General features: G+C 37.2%; 1 protein-coding gene across 1 annotated transcript in view; it reads left to right on the forward strand.

Moving 5' to 3' along the window:
• The window catches only part of EYS (eyes shut homolog), a 676,382-nt gene that overhangs the window by 628,486 nt on the left and 28,494 nt on the right, over positions 1-19,402 (forward strand). The window contains exons 33-36 of the mRNA XM_040698528.2: positions 2,331-2,503; positions 13,245-13,427; positions 16,400-16,566; positions 16,756-16,900. Of these exons, the coding sequence (XP_040554462.1) occupies positions 2,331-2,503; positions 13,245-13,427; positions 16,400-16,566; positions 16,756-16,900 (668 nt within the window). The remainder of the gene's footprint in view (positions 1-2,330; positions 2,504-13,244; positions 13,428-16,399; positions 16,567-16,755; positions 16,901-19,402) is intronic.

A 19,402-nucleotide genomic window follows, 5' to 3' on the forward strand; every position in this document is an offset into this window, starting at 1 on the left:
CCAACTTTGTAGCCTCAAACTTCTGGTATTTTCCACGTTTTTTCTGACAAGCAATATGCACTTTCTTTGGCCCATATCTGTAATTATCAAAATACTTTTTCTCTGAGTCATTCACAGTACACAATGTAGGCAAAAGATACTACTATCCTGATTTGCTGCCGCTTTCCATTCGCTTCATGGATTTATGAAAATTAGCAGGATACCGTGAAATTGTTAAACTCACTTGGGAGGAGAGAAGCTCCCTTGCGATTCAAGCATTTTTATGCTCTTTCCAGCTGAAATTAACTCGGTAGAATATAGGAGACCTTATCCTTTTCAATACCAAATACAGTAACAGACTGCTTTGAGGGAGAATAATAAGCCATTTGGGACTTCGTATTTCAGTATACTAATTCCTCTGAATTGGTTGTAATATTTTTTGCATGTGATTAACTATTACATTTTCAAGCTCTTGTGTTAGTTTGGGGAACTTTTTAAATACCATTTTCTTTGCCTCATTGGAATTCACCCTTCTTTGTTATTAGGGCATTGTGATAACAACAGTAAAATGTTAGGACATTTCTCCTTTTTGTAATAATAAATTTGTCATAATATTTTATGAGTCATGTTATTCTTGGTCTACTGTACATCACTGAAAATAAGACCACAAAAGAAATGGCCAGTATTGATATATGTAGTTCAATAGAACATAAATAGTTTATTTAAAGTCTGTATTTTGGTAGTCAGCAGCAATGATCTTTCTTCTTCTCTATTAAAAACAAAACAAACAAACAAACAAACAAAAACAGTTGCATTTAATAACTAATTTTAGAGAAGATCATCACTGTCAATTGTAGATTTCCAGGAAGAATTCAGTGTACTGTTGCTTTTTTAATTAGCTAAACTGTGTAGAGCTGACATTGAAACAGCAGAAAGCAGGCTTTTCAGTGCTGCACAAACTAAGGCAACCCAGTATCTCATTTACATTCCTGTCCTGGTGTCTGCAGCAGATCTATAAATAGAATAGGCTACACACGGAAATTTATTATTGCAGCTGATAGCAATTTTCTTTTCCAAAGGTGTCTGGAGGCATTATTCATGAGATTCATTCTGGTAGACTTTCCAGCTGAGATTCTCTCTTCCCAGAACTGCGGGTGGTCAGTTTAGAAATATACCAATCAACTACTATGCACAGGCTGTCAGAAGGTTTACTTATTTCCTTTTTAAAAAATGCAGCAGTTCTGTCTGCTCCAGATTATTTTCTTCAACCTGATTGCATGGATATTGTAAGCCATGGACACATTTTTTAAAAATCACATTTATTTGACATTTCATCACTGAAATTCCTAATGATCATGCTATTATCAGGAAAAACATAATGGCTGTGGTTTAACATAGCTCACATCATTTCTTTTGCATTCATACCCACAGGCACATGTGACCTTATCAAGTATAAGGCAGACATGTTTCTGCTCAATACTGAGGATGTGTAATAATCACATAAACTGACCTATCTGGCTGTCCTCTGATTTCATACATAAAACAAGGGGGGAATAAAATAAAACCTTTAATGAAATTATGTTTATAGTAAGTGGTAGATAGGAATGCCTTACACTCCTGCTTTTCCTATCTGATTTTTTGTTTTGTATCATATTTGCCCTTCTCCTGTCTTTGTGCACTAGAAAGTTAATTACTGAAAACAGAACATACGCATTCTTACCCCTTGGGACTGATTACAGTTTATTTTCTTCCTTGTCTATTCTAATACTTTTTCCGTAGTTGAGAGCACAGGTTATATAAAAGCAAAGATATTACCTGTTCACTCTGGTTCAATTTCAGTATAATCACTACAGTAAGTATTCATATTTCAGCTTTCCTTTACATCCTGTTGTATTGTCAAGAGCTATAGGTAATAACTGAATGTACAAATGATGCTTCCATTTGCAAAGTAAACTGGTACCTTTACATTTTTGTTCTTTCTTTCTTCCAGTTTTTTGAGACGATAGAAGAACTATTTTTCTGTAGCTTTTATTTCAACTGTTATAAAAGGAGCACTACAAATCACTAATGTGACACATCAGAAAAGTCACATAATTTACGAAGAAAGATTAATTGAAATATAAAATTAAACAAAAAATTATTTGTCAACGTGACCCAGAAAGCATTCTGGCATGTCTAGTGCCATATACACAAACAAACAAGCAAACAAAACTTAGGAGACTAAAACCAAAGAAGGATATTATAAGCACAAGTCAAACATCACTGGTGTCCTGTGAGAATAAAACCCATCCTTTTTTAAGTGTGTTTTGATACTTACATGTTTTGTTTTGTTTTGTTTTTAACTTTGCCAGTGATGCTGAAAATTGGTTTTGTGAATGCCCTAAACTCTACTCTGGAAGACTGTGCCAGTTTATGACTTGTGATGAAAGTCCATGTGGAAATGGTGCTACATGCTTTCCAAAGTCCAGACAAGATGTTGTTTGCCTTTGTCCATATGGAAGATCTGGCATCCTCTGCAATGATGGTAAGAACCATAGGCTTTAGTGTGCATTAGTTGGAGTTTCTGTCATTTGTGGAAGCTATGGCAAGAAACAAGTCACAGAATCACAGAATTGAAGGGGGTGGAAGGGACCTCAGGAGATCATTGAGTCCAATTCCTTTGCTAAAGCAGGTACCCTACAATAGGTTGCACAGGCAGGCATCCGGGCAGGTCTTGAGTATCTCTGTAGGAGACTCCACAACCATTCTGGGCAACCTGTTCCACTGGTCTCAAAGTCAAATACTTTGAAGGCAAAACACTGTAAGTGACCACCTCCTCACCTTTTCTATTGCCTGTAAACACAGAATGGCCTCAGCACAGTCCTAAGCAAAGAACATCTGCACTGAGCACCCTCTCTTAATGTTATTTCATAAAAGCCTCATCTATAGAGACAGAAAGATCAGAGAAGCCAAGAGTAGACACGCCAGGAAATACCAGGTAGTGGCTGATGTTTCAGTAATTTACTTTAAGAGAAGTTGACAAATATATCTGAATGAAGTACTCCTTTGGACAAAACATTTTCTCCTGTAGTTTGATTTTTGCTCTACTTAGGGAATCATGACATTTTGTACATCAAAGAAGTGTATAAAAAGTGCTTTCTGGATTGTAAAAATACTGCCAGATGATAAAATTTGATTAATTCCTTGGATCAAAAAGAAAAACAAATTAAACATAACCAAGTGCTTGCTGTGAATTAGCAGACAGGATGAAGGGAAATTATTAAAGATAAGCAAATAGGTCATTCTGACTATTATCAAATGAAGGCATTTTATTTCTTTAGCATTTATTATAATGATTGTTATAGGTCAGAATTTCCTGTATATTAACATCCAAGGTATTATTTTCCCCGTCACTGAATGAAGCAACAAGTACTGGCAAAAAAATCTGCATATAGAAATTAATAACTGATTCTGAGCTGATTCAGCACTACATTTGAATTTCCTTTCAAAATTAATACTTTTATGTAAAATAATTTTCAGGTCAGATCAAAGGACAATGCTGTCTTTTTCTTTTTACCATAAACATTTACCTCATTTAAAATTTATATTAGAAGAAATTTCCAATAATAAATTACTAAATGTGCTTACATTGTCATGAAACTGCCTATTAAAATTTTAAAACCCTCTTTCTTTGCTGACAGCAAGTTCAGAGCCCACCATCCTGTATGTCAGGCTAGGAATGTTTCTGTTATCTACCTCAATTTACATCTGTCTACACTGAGTATCATCTAGCACTTTTTCCCCAGGGTCCTTCAGCAAGGCTCTTCCACAGCTCTTTGTAGTCAGACGTCTCTAGTCTAAAGTGAGAAAAAGTACACAGATTCATGAGTTTCACTGGACTATAAACCTGAAGGATGTGAAAGCATAGAATGAATGAATTTTTATTAAGTGGAAAGGGAAAACTTTCTCTGAATCATTACTGTAAGAAAGAAAAATGGCAGAGAAAAAACAAGCTGATAGAACAGAGTGTGCATCTACCAGGGTCAGAAAGACCATTAAGTGAAAAATTACTGAAATATGAAAAAGTCTTCTATTGAACTTGTGTCTTAAGAGCTTGGAAGTGAGCACAGGTAGAAATCTTGTTAAGGTAAATGTTACTCTGAAAGTTAAAATGAGCTGCAAAAGATCTTTTTATCACATATACTAAAATTGAACAAAGAGGTGAGAAACAGTACCACAATGCATTGCATGCTGGGTGCAGCCTTCTGGTTAGCCCTAGCAGCACCAAACCCATACATTTGTTTTTGCATCTGAAGATAATGATATATTGCCTAATTACAGTGGTAGAACAATGTAAATTGTGTTAGAAGCCAATTTTAATTGTTTAAGAAAATGAGTGGCCCAGATAATAAATTTATTAGAAAGAAATGGCCCATAAAACTTAAAAGGCTAGGAGCATGTATTTTTAATGAATCTTCTCCTGTTCAAGACATAGAAATAATATTGCTTCTCCTGTGAAGATTAGTAACCAAGTGCATGCTTTTTGTCTGAAACACAGAAGCCTTTTTCTCCCAAGTATTTATCAAGTAATTGATTGTCTTCATCAGCAAAAATGTGCAAACCTTAGAGTGACTGTTACAATGAATATAACGAATGTACCAAATAGAATTGCAGATTCTTTGCTAGCACTGCTGCTCCTTCCAGTACAGGTTATTTACAAAAGACAAAGTAAAAGTAACTCAAGATGTAGACAGAAACACAGATGAGTTTTCTGGCTACAGTTCTTGCCCATGTCAGAGATCAAAATGCCATCAGTTATGAGTTTAAAGACACACTAAGAACAATGTCAAACTTTACAAATATATAAGAGTAAGTGATGATAAAGTTGTTGTCACTATTAGAGAAAAAAAAGAAAAAACTTGGCAGGAGTTAAAAATACAACAATTTGTGGGATATTCTAAGAATGAGAGAAAACTACAAATGACAAACATCACAGAAACTTACAGACAGATAGTAACTTCTGTGTAAAATGGAAAAAGAAGACAAGTTCCTGGGACAAACAAGGACTTTTCTTCAGTTTCTGAAGCAGATTAAACATGTTGCAATCTAGTCAGGCTGGGAACAATTGCTTTGTGTTTATTTTGGTTACACTATTCTTGTTCAGACCTCAAATAAAGGTTCCTTAGGGTCACAAAGATGATAAAGGGTCTGAGCACGTCTCTTATGAGGAAAGTCTGAGCAAACTGGGTCTGTTCAGCCTTGAGAAAAGAAGACTTAGTAGTAATCTTATTAACTTTTATAAATACCTTAAGTGTGGGTGTCAAAGGGACATGGCCAACCTCTTTTCAGCTGTCTGTGGGGTCAGGATAAGGGGAAATGGCCATAAACCAGAGGATAGGAAATTCCGTACCAGTATGCAAAGGAACTTCTTCACAGTGAGAGTGACGGAGCACCGGAACAGGCTGCCCAGCAGGGTTGTCGATTCTCCTTCTCTGGAGATATGCTAGACCCATCTGGACACGTACCTGTGCAGCCTGCTGTAGGGAGCCTGCTTTGCAGGGGGACTAGGCTCGATCTGTGAAGATCCTTTCCAACCACTACAATTCTGTGATGCTGTGATTCCTTAAAACATTTCCATTTTTTTCTGTATATATAAGTAGTAAAGTGAATTATCTATCGCTACACATCTTCTCTTGATTTTTCACTATATGACCATGTTACTATGATTGCAAGTTGACTGTTATAGGTGGATCTCTCTCCCATTAAGCTACATAGCTAAAGTGTAATGGCTCAGTGTGAGGGGATGAAAATATGGGAAGACATGAATTCTAAATTGCAATTACTTTAAGTCACTCTAATGTGGGCTGAACAAGCCAAGGGACCTCAGCTGCTCCTCGTTTGCCTTTCCCTCAAGGCCCTTCACCATCTTTGTAGCCCTCCTTCAGCCACTGAGTTTAAAACTCTGAAAGTTTTATGTCCTTCTTATCTTATGGCACCCACAAACCTGCAGATAGTGCTCAAGTTGAGGTCACAGAACAGAGCGGAGCGAGACAATCTCTTCCCTCAGCCACTTGTAGATGAATTTCTAGCAGCTAGCACAGGATTCTTGGTTTGGAATGTTAAAAGCCCACATTAAACAAATTTGCACCTGAGAGAAGAACACAGCCACTTACAGAAATGAAAACTAGAATATATTTAGCCCTGTACGTCATCGATGTAAAATAGTTTGGATCAGAGACCATGTCTGCTTGAGTGACTTGACTCAGTCTCTGAAGTGACTGATGTTTTTTAAGCTGTACTTAAAGAGATCCAGAGCATTTAAACTGAATCCAGTTATTGAGCTCTGCCTTTTCAGCTGTTTTATGTAAAAAGATTGAGGACTCAAGGACTGGTCTGATAAATTTTCTTTCACGTTTAATTTAGTAAAAATTGGCTTGTACTGTGTTTCTTGCGGATTATAAATGAAAGTGTCTGTACCTCCTCCTCCAGTGGCTAGGATTACAGTGGTGAATGAAAGTATTTACAGATGGTACCATTTCAGGCCAAATGAACGCACAGTCTTCAACAGTGCTATGAGGTTGGTTTTTCCTGCACAGTGATTTTTAAATTACCCCCTAGATATTTGTTTTGTCTACTTTTAAAAGTTGGTCAGGAAGATACATCAACAATTCACTACGGAGACACATGAGGATTAGGTTAGAATAGGAACTGCTTGCCACCTGGAGAGATTTATCATTTCTTATTAAAAAAAAAAAATAGAAAAATTAGAATAATAGAATTACAGAATAGCTCAGGCTGGGAAAGATCTTAAAGATCATCAAGTCCAACCGCAACAGTTGTAGTGCTTCCTCCACCCAAAGGTGATGCTTGAGCTCAAATACGTCCACATCACCATACTTAAACTTTTAAGATTAAGAATTGTAACTAAAAAAAAAAAAAAAAAAAAAAGCTTGTAAAAAAGCATGATTTATTCACCAGGAATGGATATGAGTACGGTTGAGAACACCTGGAGTTCTCAACCGTTGATGGAGATAATTATGTATTATGCAATAAATTGGGACTTCCTGGGAAGCTCTTGGTTGTAATATGGAGAATATTTTGTTATGCTTCAAGAGTAAAGGGCATGCACTTTGTAAACAAAGGTAAATTTAAAAGAAAGAAAAGCATTTCAAAGGAATGTGCATTGCAAAAATGAGTAATTGTATAAACTGCAGTCTTTTAGACCAAGCTACTGTGTTTATTTTAGTTTCACTGTGTAAAGGTATAGATGTGGCAAGATAAAATAGAATCCTAACTGTGGCATTGCAATTCATAGAACACATACCAGAGGGCTGTCCGCAGCATGCATTCATGGCAGTCTGTAAAAAAGTCCATTGAAACACAATTCTGAGCAACTTTTATGGTAATCTTTGCCAGTCCGAAGGCTCCAGCATGTATAGAATGTATTTCCCCATGTATAAAATTCATTTCAAAGTGCTGAAGTGGGAGTAGTCACTTGCTCCAAATTCTATGGTGTGAAAATCAGCCTGCAAGTGAGGTGTTCTCTGCAGCTATGTTTGTCACACAATGTCACCTTCAGAGTGTTCAGGTCTGCAGACTAAATTGTGCAGTTCAGTGACAGTAGATGCCCAAGGGGAATTTCCTCAGATGAAAAAATAAAATCAAACCACATCATGAGGCTTCTGCTTAGTGATAGGAGACTTTGGGAGATGCTGATCAGACTTTCATTTCTTCCTACCCAAGAGAATTCATTTTCTGAGTCATTTGCATTTATCTGAGCTTTAATTTCTTTCTTCCTTTCCCTCCAAAGTGAGGTATGTCATAAAAATTGTAAAAAGCAAACATGCAGACTCACACACACATACACACACAATGTCACTGCTGCATTACCAGTTTTGCTTTCATCCTTGAGCAGTGAAATCAGTTTTATTATATCGAATCTCATCTTCCGTTTAGAAGTAAAAGTTACTAGTCCATATGATTACAGAAATAAGCTAAGCTAACAGGGCCCACGGGTTCCATAAGGATACCACATAACTATACCACTGATTCCACAAGACAAATAAAATATCTGAGAACTTTTTTTCAGGGGGAAACATACACTTGAATTAGCCATTATGAAGACTCCTCCTGTAGTCGCCTTCCAGACATCACGGGTCTTCCACTATGCCCTTGAGCTTCACTTGGCACAGCACCTCCCTGCAGTTCAATCCCCACCCTGCCCCTTTTAACTTTTTCCTCCTTACGATTCCCACAGCTTCTGGTGAGGAAAGTGCGCTGACTGTTAAAGAAAACAACTTTCATGTAGAACTAGCAAAGCATGTCAACTAAACACCTGCTTATCTCTCTCATCTTGCCGCTTCTTCCCAAATTATTCTGATATCTATTGATTGCCTGTACAGCAGGCCTTCACTCTCATTGTCACTGTTGGTGTCTGGATAACTCCCATCCTCCCCGTCGCTCTGCACAAAGGACAGGGAAATTGTAGCAGGAAGTTCTTCCTTCACCATTCAGCCAGCAGTTAAGCACTTATCTAATACCCCATAATGTCCTGCAATGCGCAGAGAGAGGTTTCTGCCAGAGCCCCATGCCAGCAAAATGATATTTAAATCTGTGAATATATAATAAATTGTAGAAATGCATTTGCTTTCTTAAGGCAGTCTCTTCCATCAGGAGCATACGTTGTCACTTGAACATCTACCCTTGCTGCCTCCATGATGAGTAAGAAGAGGATCTGATTTTAAAATATTTTTTGTAAAGTCAGCAAAGGAAATATTTTTCACTCTTCATCCACAAGAGTAAGCTCTGGTTTATTGAAAGCTGTACTGCAAACCAGTAAGAGGAATAGTGGCTGCAGAATTTCATGATGACAAAAGACACTTTTATGAGGATCTTTTTATAGATTGGAAGACTGGAAAATATGCTTGCCAGCAATTTCCATTCCCTTTTCAATACTTCCCTCTCAAATATGTGAGTTGGTATTTAGGAGCATTGATTAGTACTCATCCCAAATGTATATGGCTGCTCATCCTGGAGCCAGGCACTGGGCTGATAACTGCTCACAGATAGTCAATTTTAACATAAAGAATTGGGTTATCTGATCGTAATTATATAGCCTAAAGTCTTCACCTCTTTTTAGCCTATTGATTTGTCTTGTTTTTTACAATGAATTGTAAAACTGTAGTCCAAGATGTATTGGCAGTGAATGTTGAAAGGAGCATTTATTTTAACTTACAACAGAAAATTCAAAGATAATGAAACCATTATTCTCTTTCTTGTCACTTTATTCTCTCCTCTTTGTTAAGATTTTTTTCAAACTATAGATGTTGTGGGTTTTTTTTATCTTCCATTTTTATATTCACATCTGTTAGGATCTGCAGTCCTAGGGAAGTAGGTAGCCAACTACATTAATATATTTATATAATGGGATAATTTGTCATTATTTGTTTGTGAGGCAATGGGACATACCATGCCTTATTACAGGTACCTTATTACCTGTCCAATAGTGGAAATGCAGAAGAGGACAGTGGTAAATGATGTAGGACTGACAGACATACAGGATAAGATCAAGGACAGAAAGTTGACAAAAGGCTTCAAGTACTCTGTCAGGCACAGTTAACTTGGAGTGTGGTTTTGCAAGGCTCATAAGCATAGCCATTGGGACACAGCTCTGTGACTTCAACAGCAAAGGGGTGGGAATCTGACTTTAGTGGTGTCTGGGCAGAAAAAGGAAAATAACAGTGGAACCCAATGAATGTGGTCAGCTGTGACCTCTGATCTTCCTTCAGCTCTAAATATTTTATGAATAACTATTTCTCAGGGAATAACTATTTTCCAGGGCTGTTTCTCAGGGAAAAGAGGGAAGATTATACAATTTTCTACCTTCTCAGCTACATACATTTGTAATGAAAAGACAGAGAGTAGAAGGAAAAGATGGAGTAATCTTGCTTGATAGAAATTTACCAATCACTGTATTTTTTTCTTCTTGCACTTTAATAGTCTGTTTTAATTTCAGACTAATGAAGGTTTTTGTATGAAAGATGTCTCTAAGACCAAACATTTTACGTTTACTGTAACCTTTTATTTTTACACATGATTGGTTGGAGGCCTGATGATAAATATTATTTAGCATAGAGAAGAATCATGTTTTAAAATGTGGTATAAAATCAATTTTAAAAGTCTAGAAAGAGAAAAAATAAGGAAGAAATATCACCTAATGATTTAGATAGATTAGAATAGTGAAAAATGTAAGCTTTTGCCTCAGGATTAATTATCATATCTGAATACATTTTGCTCCCCAGAGATTGCTGTAGGGAGGACTGTTTAGGAACACTTGTGAGTACCTGCCTGCTAAAGATAGTCTGGTTAATTAGATGCTGCATCTCACTTTTAGTAGGTGTCAGAAACTACTTCAACACTGTGGAGAAAACTGTGAAGAGCTAAATATGCCAGTGAGGCTACTGTTGCTTTGTGTGATATTCTTGCATTTGGTGATCATGCCTTACCTAATTATTGCCCCAGTGAAATAGTGTTCAGTGTTGAGCACCATTTCAGGTAGCATCTGAGCACTGCGTACACACACAAGAGAGAGCCAGCCCAGTGGGAGGAAGGGTGGGGTGTGACAGCTGGTTGACAAGTGCAGGTGGCACTTCCACAAGTCAACAATAAAATGGTCCAAACAGGGAATCTGAACCTCTTCAAATCTCTCAGTGGATCTGAGTTCCTCATCTAGAGAAGAAACCATGCCCCACTTCCTGCTGGCCTTCCTGCTAGCCTAGATTACAAACATCTGCAGTCCCTGATACCACATTTAGCCCCATATTAGTGAATTGCTGGATTTACTGTAACCTGGGCAATTGTTCTACTGATTTTTATTTGTTGCTATGATGTTATTCTGAGATGAATCATTTATCCCAAAAGTCAGTGGTGTCTTTACGATATCCTCAACCTATAGGACAACAAGGGTGCCTCAAGCACCTACAGTGCTGGATATGTTATATAAAGTACTTCACGGCTCCAGTGAAATGCACAATTAGACTCAGAACTGGACCACAAGACCATAAAGGGTTTAATGTAGATGTTCACATAGTCGAAGACGGAAATTAAGAAAATTGCATCTTTGCAGGAGTTTTGAAAGGAGCTGTGCTCAGACACTCGGGAGTAGGAAAATGAAAAACTGAAAACTTTGCCAGGAATGCTTAGTGACTGCTCTAGCCTGAAGTTGAGACTTCTGTACTCAATTCTTCAGCCCACTTCAGACTCTGTGATTCTGAACAATTAATTTACTTTCTGGGCGTCCTACAATTCCCACTCTTTAAGACGAGAAAAAAAGAAAAAAAGTGTTTTCCTTATTTCACAGAGGATTATTTCAGAATTTCTGAATCATTCAGTTTTTATGGCAGTAGAGAAAAGAAACAAAGGACATTCAGGTCAGTAGGTTGTTGCAGGACATACACAAGGTAGGCTTCATCCTACATTATCTTAGAAATCTATATTTCTCCCCTCTGACTTAGCACCTGAGGCTGCTTTTGTATTTGGTGGGATCAAATAAGCATTTTAAAATACTGTTCACCTGACCTACATAACTGATGTTTTAGATAAAGAAAACACTATCCTAAATGTTGTTTATATTTTCACTGGTGTGAGATATAACCTAGCATAGTCAGCTGTTATATAAATGTCTACATCAGATGCCCTCCAGTGGTCAGATGACTGCCACCAATTTTCTACTTGTGCAGATTGCTTCCACCTGGAAAGCTAATGATCTAGATGTGTCTTTCCTATAGTAAATCAGAATGGAATGGAATGGAATGGAATGGAATGGAAGGAAGGAAGGAAGGAAGGAAGGAAGGAAGGAAGGAAGGAAGGAAGGAAGGAAGGAAGGAAGGAAGGAAGGAAGGAAGGAAGGAAGGAAGGAAGGAAGGAAGGAAGGAAGGAAGGAAGGAAGGAAGGAAGGAAGGAAGGGAAAGAAAAGGCTTCTCATTAAAGGAGCTATCTGTCATAGTTAGCTGAGAAGCTAAAGCAGATGCAGAATTTGAGCCTTCCTTGGGCATGTTGAGGTAGTGTGAGGGAATGCTAGTGGACTGCAGCCAACACCAAATTTAAATATGGGAGTTGTATTTCTCCTCCAATCCACATTACTCATTAAGGTCTAAGACCTGAGGTTACATTCAACCAAACTAGGTTGATAGGAACAAACTCTTTGCAGCTTTCTTGTAACTAGGAGAAAACAGCCGCTCCATGTGGAAATTTCTTGGCTCCTGTTTAAAATTACAGAACAAGGCATAATTTGCCACATCTGAAGTGGTGCTTTATAAATGGGACAGTACACACTGTATTGCTGAGGACCTGAAGTTTGTGCCATGGACTGTTTCTCACAGGCTTACGTCTGCACCTTTTGTCAGGTTCAGATTTCAGTGTCAATATGGCAAATTTCCCAGCTTGAAAATTTAAAAAGATATTCTTCAGACTAAAGATGGTGTTATAATTTGCACAATTACAATTGATTGTTTCTTTCAATTATTTAAGGCCAGATGTTTAAAGGTATTTATGCTAATGCTACATTCTTCACTTGGTTAATGCCCAACAGAAAGTAATATATATTATTTTTTTAATCAAATTGAACCTAAATAGTGTTTTTAAAAAAGATAAATAACTTGCAGGTACTCTAAATTAGACATTTTTATAAACTTGATTCCTGGATATTCAAACAATTTATGGAATCATAGGATGAATTAAAGTTGGAAAAGACCACTAAGACCATCTAGTCCAACCACCAATTCAAATGATACAGCAAGTAATGTGGAACAATGTAATTCATGTCGGTCCTGTTTATTGCACTGCAAATTCATAATTTCATGATATGTTTTTCCCTACCTGTGAAGAATTACTGTTCTTTAACCACTTCAGCACATCCCTGCTCACTTTCACTCGGAGGTGCAATATAATGGCTTTACTTTTAACAGGAGAATTTATTTGTGAGTTTTCTTTTGTCTGTGTGAGCTCTGAGTAAATATTGCAATGTACTTCTATTTATAACAATGCTATATAGAGACCAGGAGATGGCAGTAGTTGCCAATAATTATGTTGTAAAGGAATCTTGATTATGAAATTACAGGAGAAGCCAAATTATGTGTGCACATGTGTAAAACACTGCAGAGTAACATTTTTTGTGTGTGATATTTACTTGTTTTTTTTTTTAATTCTAAAACAAACTATTAAATGCAAATTTCAAATGCATGTTAAAGAATTTGCTCTAACACTGATTTATTTTTTTTTTAATGCAGTTGTTAATATTAGCCAGCCTAGTTTTGGTGGCACAGATGTCTTTGGATATACTTCATTCCTAGCTTATTCTACAATCCCAGATATCACCTTCTACTATGAATTCCACTTAAAATTTCAGTTGTTAAACCACCACTCAGCTTTACAGGACAACTTGATATTTTTCACTGGACAGAAGGGCCAAGGTAAGCTTTTTTATTATGATGTATTACAGACTTTAAAATACTCCCCATGCAAGTAGGATGATAGAACGTCTTTAGGAAGAAAATAATCTCTTCAATACTTATTTTTGGTAAGTGCAAAGTAAGCAATCAGATTATAGAAATGTTTGGTTTTTTTCCATAAAGAAGTATAACCATTAACATTAAATATTAGAAACAAGTAATCTGATGCTTGAGGTAGCAAATTTTTGAACAAAATATATGAATGCAACAAGATTCTTTTTTCAGTCACCAGCATAATTTTCATGATTGATTACATTTATCTGGAGGCCAGTTTTGGGAGATGATGCCTCAAATCTTCTTACACTGGTACTTACTTCAATGGAAAGTCAGTTCAGCTATTCAGCATGTCACAGCCATTTCTTCTTCCTGTGTCCTCAAACAACTTGCCACAGAGGCACCCGTGAATTGCTGCTGCTGTCACAGGAACTGCACTTCCATGGCCCACACGACTGGCATACAGTCCTGGGGCAGCCAGCATTGGGTTTTGTGTTTTTATGTTAATTACTAACTCTTAACCCCGATGTCACTCAGTGCAAGTTAATCCAATATAAGTATATTGCTACAACTATGTATGTATAGCAAAGTATTCCACTTGGTTTGAATAACACTGCTGAGAAGCATGTTATATTAATCTGCTTACAATATCTGCACTGAGGTTTTAACAATGCTTTACATATATCTGAACAGCATTTCTCTGTAGTATGCTGATATAGCCTCAGCAGTGAATGAGGTAAAATGTGATACTCATGTCTTGTCCATTTTAGCACTACTGACAACACGGGATAACTGGTACTGATGAATGTTGAGAAAAATTTAATGAAATGCTTTTGCAAACATACAGCACTCAGGGTAGGAACTTTTATCATTTTTAGATCATAGCAAATATTTTACTTATTATTGCCATACTTGTTTGTGCAATTAGAATGTGAACTGGCTTTTGTATTTACATCTGAGACATACAATTGTGGATGGTGGAAATTTTGTTTGTCTTTTTCAGCTAGTCAATTAGAAATTGTGCATGGGGTTGTCGGTGCCAAAACCATTTTCACCTTGTCATTCAGAAAGCAGTTTCCAGAAATCAGTGTTCCTATGACTAAGGTTTAGTAATAATCACAGAATCATAGAATGGTTTGGGTTGGAAGGGACCTTTAATATCCTGCTATAGACAGAGACACCTCGCACTAGACCAGGTTGCCCAAAGCCCTGTCTGACTCCAGGGTGGCGGCATCCACAGCCTCTCTGGGCAACCTGTTCCAGTGTCTTACCATCCTCACAGTGGTGAGGGTAATAACTAATAAATAATTAATAATTAATAATTATTAGCTCTTCTGTAATACAAACACAAGCAAATGCTTAGAACTTTCATTTCAATGATGAAAACCAACCACAGCATTTATGAATGTTTCTGCAACCTTGAAAGCAGAATTTCAAACTGTTGGTAAAGAAACAGTAGGAAGCAACCAACTAAAAACCAATTTGTCCACTATCTTTGCTCAGTTTAGAAAAAGTCAAATATAAAATTAACAGCATCAGTGTTTAAAAATTACCCGTATTTCTTTTCCAGCTGCAAAAATCACAGCAGAATTCAGAACATTTGCTTAAATGTGTATAATACAGATCCAAAGAATTGACTATTTGTTTATACCAAAGTCTGTTTCAGAAACGTTTGCATGCAAAGTCATCCCATGTAGTGTCAAAGCTATAGTGAGTATTGTTCTTGCAGCCATATTTAGCTAAGCTGAACATAAAAAAAAAAATCTTAGTGGATCTTCCATGGTGTCATTTTTATTAACTGGAATACTACATTCTGAGATTATTATGTAGTTGTCAGGTGGAAACTTGGCTTATTGCTATCAGCATCTAATTTTTTTCATGAACACTGCCAGCCAGTAATAACACATATCCGCAGCTCTGTGTCACATGGGAGTGGGCAGCAACGCACCAGCTGCCAGCAAGACAGAGGCACAATGAGGTGCCAGATGAATTATTCTGTAGTGGTTTTATTAATTTTCTTCTAAGTTCAAATGGATGGGAGTTTGAGTAACCCCCATTCTCTTTGCCAGAAAGCAGTATTTCTTACCAAGTGAATTTTATTTATTTCACTGGGAGGAAATGCTGTTGTTCCAATGATTTACTTTTATCAAGTGTCAAGGAATAATACTTCCACTGCAGGGACTGTGAGATTTCCTGCAGCCCGCAATCTTGCTATAAGGAAGTATTTTTAATATTCCATTTTCCCCTTGCTCCATTTCATCCCATTTTTTCTTAGTTAGCACTCTCTTGCAGTATCTTCCTTAATCCCCCTCTCTTGTCTCCTGCCTTGATCACTGACACAGACACAAAACAAGGATGGGATCAAATGATCCCAGGATCATTTAAACTTTCCCAGGATCTAACCAGCTTCTTTGTTCTCCTTTTGTGTGTGTGATACTATTTCTAGATCACAATCCTTGTGTCAGTTTCATCTTATGTTAATCCTTATATTTGATTTGAATTAATATTATGCCTAACCTTTTGTGAAGCATTGCCAAATGTTGCCTAATGCACAGATGTCTAACGTCTTCTTCCTCTTACCCCCACAAAGCCAAATGCTACCCTTGCTCTACTATCTCACTTAATACTGAGCTTCTCACAGCAATCAGACTAACAGTCCTCTGGATTTCTCTTTCTCCTAGTGTATACATCCCCTTCTTCAGTTCTCAGATCTGTGGGTTAACACTGGCTTGCATCCCTTGTGAGAAGGAGCCAGGGCTGCCTTCCACCCCAGTTCACCCAGTGCTGGGAGGGAAAGTGAGGCAGTGAAGTTCGGCCTGGCAAAAGTGGGAGGAAATGTACCACAAACTGATGTATTTTCAGTGGATTTGGAGGATGTTTTATGCATCAGTATTCACTGAATCCTGAAATAAGTAGCTACTCTATTTTTGTCTTTCCAGGTCTGAATGGAGATGATTTTTTGGTATTAGGCCTATGTGATGGCAGAGTGGTATATAGCTACAATCTAGGTTCTGGCACAGCAACAATCATTAGCAAACCACTTGACCTGACACTCAATATTCATGTCATCCATCTTGGCAGATATCTCCAGAAAGGCTGGCTGAAGGTAAGAAATTGTTTATTTTAGAAGGGTACACATTTAGATGATAAGTGTGGGGTTTTTTTTCCTCCATATTAAAATGTAAAAATGACAGCTTTTATGTTTCCCTGTTAAGTTTGGAGGGCTCTCTTCATTAGTATTTCCCAAATAAAGTAAAATCCTTTGTTGTAACAAATATATATGTTTCATTGAAAGGTGGATGATCAGAAGAATAAAACTACCACTTCTCCTGGAAGATTGGTTGGACTCAATGTCTTCAGCCAGTTTTATTTAGGGGGCTATCATGAGTATACTCCAGAACTCCTACCCAAGGGATCCAGATTTAAGAATGGCTTTCAAGGTAAAGATTATACTCTTTTCCATCCCTGATAAACCATGCGTCAGATTCCTCTTGTCCATCTATCAAGGAAGAAACCAGGAAAATGGGAAGACAATAGAGACCAAAGCTAAAAGTGCAGCATATACAGTGGACTAGAAAGGCAGGACAAATTTTAGGTCTGTTCTTGTTTGCCAATTATTATACCATGATAATTTATGGCAAATAGTGAGGAGCTTCTCATCATGTCTGAGCACAGTCTATATGCAAGGGTGACTTAAAAGGTGGTGTATCTGCTTGATAACTGTCCCTTCCAGTACCTGAAGGGGGCCTACAGAAAAGATGAGGAAGGACTTTTAATAAAGGCATGTAGCAACAGGATGAGGGGAAATGACTTTAAAGTGGAAGATGGTAGATTTAGACTAGATTTTAGGAAGAAATTCCTTACAGGGTGGTGAAACACTGGAACAGGTTGCCTAGTGAAGTTGTGAATGACTCCTCCCTGGAAGCATTCAGTGCCAGGCTGGATGGGGCTTTGAGCAACCTGGTCTAGAGAGGGGTGTCCCTGCCTATAGCAGGGGGTTGGAAATAGATGACCTTAAAGGTCCCTTCCAACCCAAACCATTCTATGATTCTATGATCCAAGATCTGAAGATAAGGAACCTATAATCTGTGAGGTGCCAAAGCAAGACATGAACAGGTGAGGAGAGCATCATGACATCAGGTATTTAGGTACAGATTAAAATTAAATGTTTATGATAGTTCACAATAAGCTACAGGAAAAGCAGACAAAAATAGACAATATTATGTCTGTACTTCTGTGACTACACTAAGGTAAAAACTTTTTTTGTCCTTTTATTCAGGGCAGCCACAGAAGTAGTAGACACCACTTAGGATGTGATGAACAACAGTGGCAGATAGCATTGTCGGTGCAGGAGTCAAAAAAAAGAAGGGCTGTGATTTGTAAACTGTTTGACTGGGGTGAAAGCTATCAATTAAACTTAGAGTAAAAAATTTATTGATAGAAAGCTCCAAGTGTGGTCTAAGGAGCCACAAGGTGAAAGATTACAATCACAAAGGTAGTAAGTACTTCTGTGAGTTCACTGTGTTAATGCGTCTGATTTCAGCTAACTTTCATCAAACGCTGATCTTTGGGATCAAACTGAGTTCAACTCACAAAGTCAGAAACTTCTTTTGAGTTCCTCTTGCAAACTTGGCTGTGACAGAAAACCTCTCCACTATTCAGAATATTTGGCAGTGTCTCATTAGAAGAGGCCCAGAACTGGCTCAGAGCAAAGGGAATCCGGGTCAGGAAGAAGGCACGTTCATCAGCTGATTCCCCCACAGAAGTCTGTGTAGTGCTTGCACAAACTGCTGCTCTTGAAGTACGTCATCCATATCTCACTGACCAACAGTTAGAAAATTAAATGAAAAAAAAAATCAGTTGAATTCATAAAGTTCTGCCAAAAACCTCTCTAGTGTGTACTATATGCTTTATTTATAAATGCTAAAGAGCTGTTTCTGACCTGAGTGTTCTGCTGGGACAATCAAATAAGTTGTAGTCACGAATGTCATAATTTTCCATTATGGCCTCACCAGTCCTTGGGTACTCACTGTGCTTTCCATTGTTTACACAGAGCTCTGTGCTGCTTTTTCTTAGCACTTTAGCAAGACTCAAGAGAACAGAACATGCTTTATCTGCTACTGATAAACAGATGAAACGTTAGGATTCACTGAGTTATGTGGTGGCCTAAAACCAACACCATTAAAAGGAAAAGGAATATGATATGAAGATTACAGATAAATAAACATCCAACTAGGTTGTTCTTTTAATTGCTTAATGTGAGTTTTTAAATTACCAGTTATGTGACAGTATAAACAAAAATACAAAATGCATGTAACAAGAAGATATCCTATTTAAGAAAACTTCCTATTCTAAAGTTGTTCTAACTGTTGTTAAAGTAGTTATCTTGCTATGTTTTGTTCAAACTAAGTTATGATTATATTAAAAAATATATCTTCCACAGATTACTCTGGTAATCTAGTGACAAGTTTTCTGAAAGAGAAGGGAAAAAAAAAAAAACCCACACAGAAAAGTAGAGCTATAAAATTAAGATATATATTTCAGTATTTAGATACCTAAGGGAGATGCATTTGTTTTTCATAGCTGCTATGGACCTGCCTTGGTAATTTGCTGAGGGACTAAAAAGCCACAGGTCATAAAGTTTGTACCTTACATATCATATAATTTGTCATCATATCAAATGTTTATAAATCCAAGTTTGAAAATTCTTGTCATGAGTAAATAAATTCAAACAACATTGCCATAGAAGATGGCCTGTTACATAAAGCTAGGTCCAATGAGTATTAAGTGTATTAGGATTTGTCAAGCCACTCCGGAAACATTACTTTTTTAGATGGTGAAAATCACACTTGTCTTACCCTATTGATATATTAAGAGTCAGCAAATGTTCATGTCAGTGAAAGGTGTCAGTGAAAGGTTAAAAGACTGCTATTCTATAATAC

The sequence above is a fragment of the Gallus gallus genome, chromosome 3, assembly GCF_016699485.2.
Source record: "Gallus gallus isolate bGalGal1 chromosome 3, bGalGal1.mat.broiler.GRCg7b, whole genome shotgun sequence".
NCBI lineage: Eukaryota > Metazoa > Chordata > Aves > Galliformes > Phasianidae > Gallus > Gallus gallus.